Source organism: Psittacula echo, assembly GCF_963264785.1.
Source record: "Psittacula echo genome assembly, chromosome: Z".
NCBI lineage: Eukaryota > Metazoa > Chordata > Aves > Psittaciformes > Psittacidae > Psittacula > Psittacula echo.
The window spans coordinates 20,086,961-20,092,712 of NC_137742.1; the positions used below are offsets into that span (position 1 = coordinate 20,086,961).

Here is a 5,752-nt window from a genome sequence, read left to right on the forward strand (position 1 = left end):
AGAGTCCAGCTGTGCCCTGGGGCAGCTAGGCCAGACGTTGTGCAGGCAGCACTTACGTCGAGGACGGCAGCCAGCTGCCTGGCCTGGCTTGCCAGCTCCTTCAGCTGCACGTTGCTTTCCTGCAGTGTCACCAGCTCTTCCTGCCTCTGAGTGAGGGTCTCCTGCAGCTGCCAAGGGCAGGTGAGGACAGGGTGGTTGGGACAACCCCACCACCCGGAGGCCGGGAGATGCTGCACACCCGGGCTGTGCAGCACCTCAGCAGGATGAGAGAAGGAAGAAGCCCAGCGCATGCAAGCGAGCGTCCCTACCTGGCTGTTAGCCTCAAGGGCATCTCCCAATGCTTTCTGGTTCTGGTCTGCCAGGTCCCTCCAGCACGGCTCCGGGGAAGGTGGGTGCTGCAGAGGCATCTGTGCCGGCGGCATCTGTGCCAGCATGCTGCTCTCCAGCTGCGGGGTGCAGCAGCCAAAGGCCACCTCCTCACCAAGTGAGAAATCAAAGTCGGTGCAGTCCAGCGATGGTGGCATTAAGGTGGATGTGTCTGAAGGGAATAGCCTCAGGTGTTAAGACAGGTATTCACATCCTCTTCCCCTTGACCGCAGTACACACATTCTGTTATGTCCCAACAAGATTTTTCTCCACTGTGGCAGCTGTGCACCTAAATTCAACCTCTTAATTTGGCTTTAAATTCTTTCCCCCATGGGGAAAGCTCAGTGCTAGCCCAGGTTCCCTTAACGGGGTATACAGAGGCATGCTGCCTTAGACTGCCACGGGGTGGGAATCCTGAGTGAGTGGGAACCCAAAATCCAAAATCAAAGCAAACAAAAGGAAGACAAAACAGCGTGACTGCTGACATGCACATGCAGGTGCGTTTGGCTCAGGTAAGGAAAAATATCTACTTGCCAGATATAAAATCATGGATAGCATCTCTGAACTCCTGGAAATCAAACTCTGGTCCATCTTGGAAGTAGGGACCCTGCAAGGGGTGAAGTTAACATGCTAATGAGCAGGACCCAGGGCTCATACCTTCCCGCACTAGCCACTGCTGCCCATAGCGCTCAGACACAGGCTAGTGCCTGTGCTCAGCACTTTCCCGCAACCCCAGCACCCCTGGGTGCCTGTCTCCTGCCCTCCCACATCTAATGAGTGGGGCAGGATACATTCCCCCACTGTGCCCATTTCACAGGGGAGAAGCCTGAGGCCGGGTGGGGCTGCCAGCACCCATCAGCTTGAAAGGACCACCCCGTGGATGCCCTGAGATGGGGGCTGCCAAGCCTGCCCCAGCTGGGGGTTACCTGCTGGAGCGTCACAGGGCCGGCCGGGGTGCTGGGAAGGATGGGGTCACACGCTGCCAGCCCCTGCCAGTCGATGGTGGTGAGCGCTGGGGGCAGTGAGAGACAGCGGTGAAGGGCCCGCGCAGGGGTGGGCACAGCGAGGGCTGCGCGGCGAAGTGTGAATCGCGGCCAGGGGGCACCTCGATGGGCACGGCCGGGGGATGCAGGGCTGGGGAGCACGGTGGGGGCCGGCGGACACGGGCTGGGGTCGGGGCTGCCATCGCGGACAGACTCACCGAGGCCGGGTGCGGCGGGGGCCGGCGGGGGGCCGCTGCGGCCAGGGAGGGACAGGGGCGCTCGGGGGCTCGGGGCGGCCCCCACCGCAGCCCCAACGGGCCGGGCCGGCTTCTTGGCGGGGCGGGCGGGCGGGCCCGTGACCCTGTTGGGGCAGATGCTGCCGAACGCCCGGCGGCGGCCGCCTTGCTCCATCCTGCAGCTGCGACACCGGCACCGGCTCCAGCCCCGGCACCGGTGGACGCCGTCCTGCCCGCGCCCCGCTCGGCACCGCCCCGCGGGCAGGGGCGCGGGGGGCCGGGTCCATGCCGGGGGCTGTCCGCCCGCCTGCCCTGCGCCGGGGCGCGGAAACCTCCCGCTGCCTCCCCGGACCGCGCCGGCGGCTCCCGCGCCCGCGGAGCCCTTCCCCGCGCCCGCGGAGCCGGGGCGGGTGGTGGGGGCTGTCCCGAAGATGCTGCCTGCGCCGCTGCCAAGGACACTCCGCCCCGGTCCCGGTGTCATCAGTTTCCCCCCGCCGCGGTCCCTGCCTGGGGCTGGGCGCGTGTTTGTAAGGATATTTCTGAAGCGGCAGGGACAGGGGCCGTCAGCGGCGGAAAAGTAGAGCGGGGAGAGGAAAATCCCAAGCCGTCCTGCGGCATCGGGACTTTACTGAGCCGCGCACCGGGAGCTGGAGGAGGGGGGGGGATTGCCCCCACCTGGGGAGTCCAGCACCGCTGTTACGCCGAGCCCGGCTGAAATCACGGACGGGGCTGGAGGAGGGTAAACCCGAGACTCCCGCGATGGGCGCGCAGGTGTTCCCCGCTGCAGCAGCTCGGGCGGTGCTGCTCCTGCTGCCTGCAGCCCTGCCGGCAGGCAGCCCTCGGAGCGCGGCCCCGCTGCAGGCGCTGCGCGGCCCTCGGCGACAACCGCGGTTGTGTCTGTGCGGCTCCAGCGCCACAGCAATGCAATGGAGAAAGTGGAGTTCTATTATTCTAATGTTCCCCGTGCTACGGTGCCAACGTATTTGGAGCATTCACGTGGATTACAGACTTGCTTCAAAACCAGTCACCAGTTGCTTTGTTACTTGGCGTTTTCGTTTCTTACACTCAGACCCCTTCATCTATTTTATCTTTATTTATTTTCTTTCCCCAAGCCAGGACCCAACCAGCAAGAATCAGTTTGAAATGGTGAATGACACCACCGGCTACCACTGTTTTCTGGAGCTGGAGCTAGCTGCTGGGCAAAGTCGTTCCGTGCCACTGTGTGTGCTTTCCCAGCACATAAACGAGAATGGGTGACAAGTAGAAAATAGTTTATTCAGCTTTCATTCGGTCCTTCTGCAGTTATCTTTATGGACCATCCTCCAAATAGATAACACAATGTTATCCATGTTATTTACACACTGGGGTTTAAGAAACAGCAAAAGGAAAGTGCAACTGAAAGACAGTAACATCATGTGCAAAACGTGATCTGACTCTGAAACGCTAACGATCAGCTGATCAGACTACACCACCTCTACAAAGCACAAACGGCGACCCATCAGGGAGCCCGCTCAGCCAAAACCGAGGCGGGCAGTGCAGGAGCCGGAGGTGCCGGTGCCGGGCGGTGCAGAGTCAGCGGCCGCCCCGCAGCCAGGGGCACTTCCGGACCACGTCCGGGGGCAGGAGGAGCGGCAGGGACTGCCCGTTCAGCGACACCAGGAGCTGAAGCTGCTCCATGCAGTCCCGCAGCAGCTCCTCCGAGTAGCCGCTGACCCGCAGGTCCAGGGGCCGGCGGTGGCCCAGCAGCCGGTCCGCCAGCCCCAGGCTGCCGACGGCCAGCAGCGACGGGGCGTACCCGATGAAGGCGTAGTCCGCCAGGCTGAGCTCAGCGATGCCGCCCGCCAGGATCCGGGCGTCCGCTGCCTCCGCTGCGTCGGCGCCCTGCGCCTGCAGCCGCACCTGGCTGAAGTGCTCCAAGAAGAAGCTGATGGTCGGTGCAGACAGGTCGAAGCCCAGGCGGACCAGAACGATGCACTCCAGGTTGCGGAGCTGCTGGACGGTGAAGGCGCCGCAGCACAGGGCGAGAAGCTCCTTTACGCTGGGGGGGTGCACCTCCACCTGCAAAGGGAAGACGGGAGGAAGGAGCGGGGGGAAAGGGATGTGGGGCCCGGCCCGGGGCTGGCACCGAGGCCACTTGGGGTGGCCGAGGAGTGTCGCAGAGACTCCGGCGGCGGGGCAGCCCCACCTACCTGCTTGGAGGCGATGAGCAGCGCCGTCACCCCCAGGAGCTGGAAGCAGTCTGCGGCCACGGGGGTGGTGGCGAGGAAGCGGTCGAGAGTGTTGACGGTTAGGCAGAGCGCCTCGAAGGACAGCCCGAAGCGCCGGTGCACAGGGATGAGCCAGCTCACCAGCTTGCAGCGCGCCTCCGCCGTCACCTGCGGCATCGGGAGAGGGTCAGGCGCGGCCGGTACCGCGCTACGCCGCCCGCCGCCCCTCGCCGTCCCCGCTGTCCCACCTGCGGCTGCCGAGCGAGTGGCTCCCGCGGCTGGAAGCGGCTCTCCAGCCCCTTGCGGGAGCGGTACCAGCTCTCTCCGTAGTCGCGGAAAGCCTGCAGCTCCTGCGGGCTCTCCGCCACCGCCGCTGCCGCTGTCCCCGTCCCCGGACGCCGCCGCCGTTCCGGGAGCCGCGGGCAGCGGCAGGGGGAGCCGCGGGGTTCCCGCCGTTGCGGGGTGCAGCCGCGCAGCCCGCTCGCCGCCGTCACCATGGCGGGGCGGCCCGTGCCGGCTCGGCTGCGGGGAGCGGCGGCGGCCGCGGCTATTTGAGCGGCTGGGCCGGGACCGCCCGCCCCCTGGCACCCCCCTCCCGCCCGCAGCGGGGCGGCCGCTGGGCACCGCCGGGAGCTACGTCTCCAAAACAGAAGAGGACCGTTACCAACCTCGGGCTCTTCAGCGCTTCCCGCCGGGCGGGACGGCTGAGGAGGAGCCGCCGCGGGGCTGCGAACTGCGGGAAAAGGCTCCGAGCACTGTCCCTCACTGGAAGGGCATGTAAGGCACTGGGCAAAAGTGGCGCAACACCCGCCTATGGCAGAGCCTGAACCGAGCCCGCTGGAGCTGCTGCATCTTCTCTTTTCCTCGAATGGTTTGTGTTGAAAGGAATCATAAAGCTCATCTCATTCAAACTCCCCTGCCATGAGCACCTTCTACTAGACCAGGTTGCTCGAAGGCCCATCCAATCTGGTCTTGAACACTTCCAGTCTGACCTCAACGCTGCAGAGTTTAAATGAAATGAGCTTTATGGTTCCTTTCAACACAAACCATTCTATGATTTGGTTATGTGAGCCATGGATCAAGTCCACTATAGATGAGGAAAGACTTGTAGAAGGAAACAGAAAATCCCTCCCAGGTAGAGTGACAAGGAAGATGTTAGTGGGAAAAGGAGAAGAGAGGTTCAAGCAGTCTATTCAACAGTGTCATGGTTTAAACTCTGTCAGCCACGCAGTCTTGCTCACTCACTCACTCCCCCTCTTCCTTTCCCCCTCTGCTCTCAGAAGGACGGGGAGAAGAATCAAAAAATGTAACTCCCACGGGCTGAGATAAGAACAGTCCGGTAACTAAGGTATAACACAAATCACTGCTGCTGCCACCAATAATAATAGTGATAAATAACAAGGGAAGAGAATACAGTATCACCCACTGATACCCAGCCCAACCGAGCAGTGAACTAGCCCTTCCGGGTAACTCCCAGTTTATATACTGGGCATGACTTGCTGTAGTATGGAATACCCCTTTGGTCAGTTTGGGTCAGGTGTCCTGTCCCTGCTTACTCTCGGCTTCCCCTCCTCCCCAGCACAGCATGAGACTCAGAAAGTCCTTGGTCAGACTAAACATTTGAGCAGTAACTAAAAACATTGGTGTTATCAGTGCTGTTCCCAGGCTGAAAGTCAAAAACAGCGCTGCACCAGCTGCTAAGAAGGAGAACAAATGACTGCTACTGCTGAACCCAGGACAAACAGTAAGAGAGGAGGGGATGGAAATTCTGCAGAGGATAGCAGGAGTAGTAAATCGTCTGCAAGGAGAGGAGACAGCAGCAGGACAAACTGCCTTTAAAAAGGATACAACCTGCAGAGCACTGTTGCAACTACAGTAAGAAAGAACAGTTGATACTGGTCATGTGTCTGACAAATAACTTGAGAAAAATAACAGGGGTGTTAACAGATTTATTAAATAA

General features: G+C 61.5%; 1 protein-coding gene across 1 annotated transcript; it reads right to left on the bottom strand.

Annotated features, from left to right (window-relative positions):
• Positions 1–3,157: 3,157 nt before the first annotated feature.
• Positions 3,158–4,289, bottom strand: CCNO (cyclin O; the record flags this gene model as incomplete). Its single annotated transcript, XM_080637438.1, has 3 exons — positions 3,158–3,643; positions 3,775–3,960; positions 4,041–4,289. The coding sequence occupies 3 exons, from the start codon at positions 4,287–4,289 to the stop codon at positions 3,158–3,160; spliced, it is 921 nt and encodes a 306-aa protein (XP_080493564.1).
• Between the last annotated feature and the right edge of the window lie 1,463 nt (positions 4,290–5,752).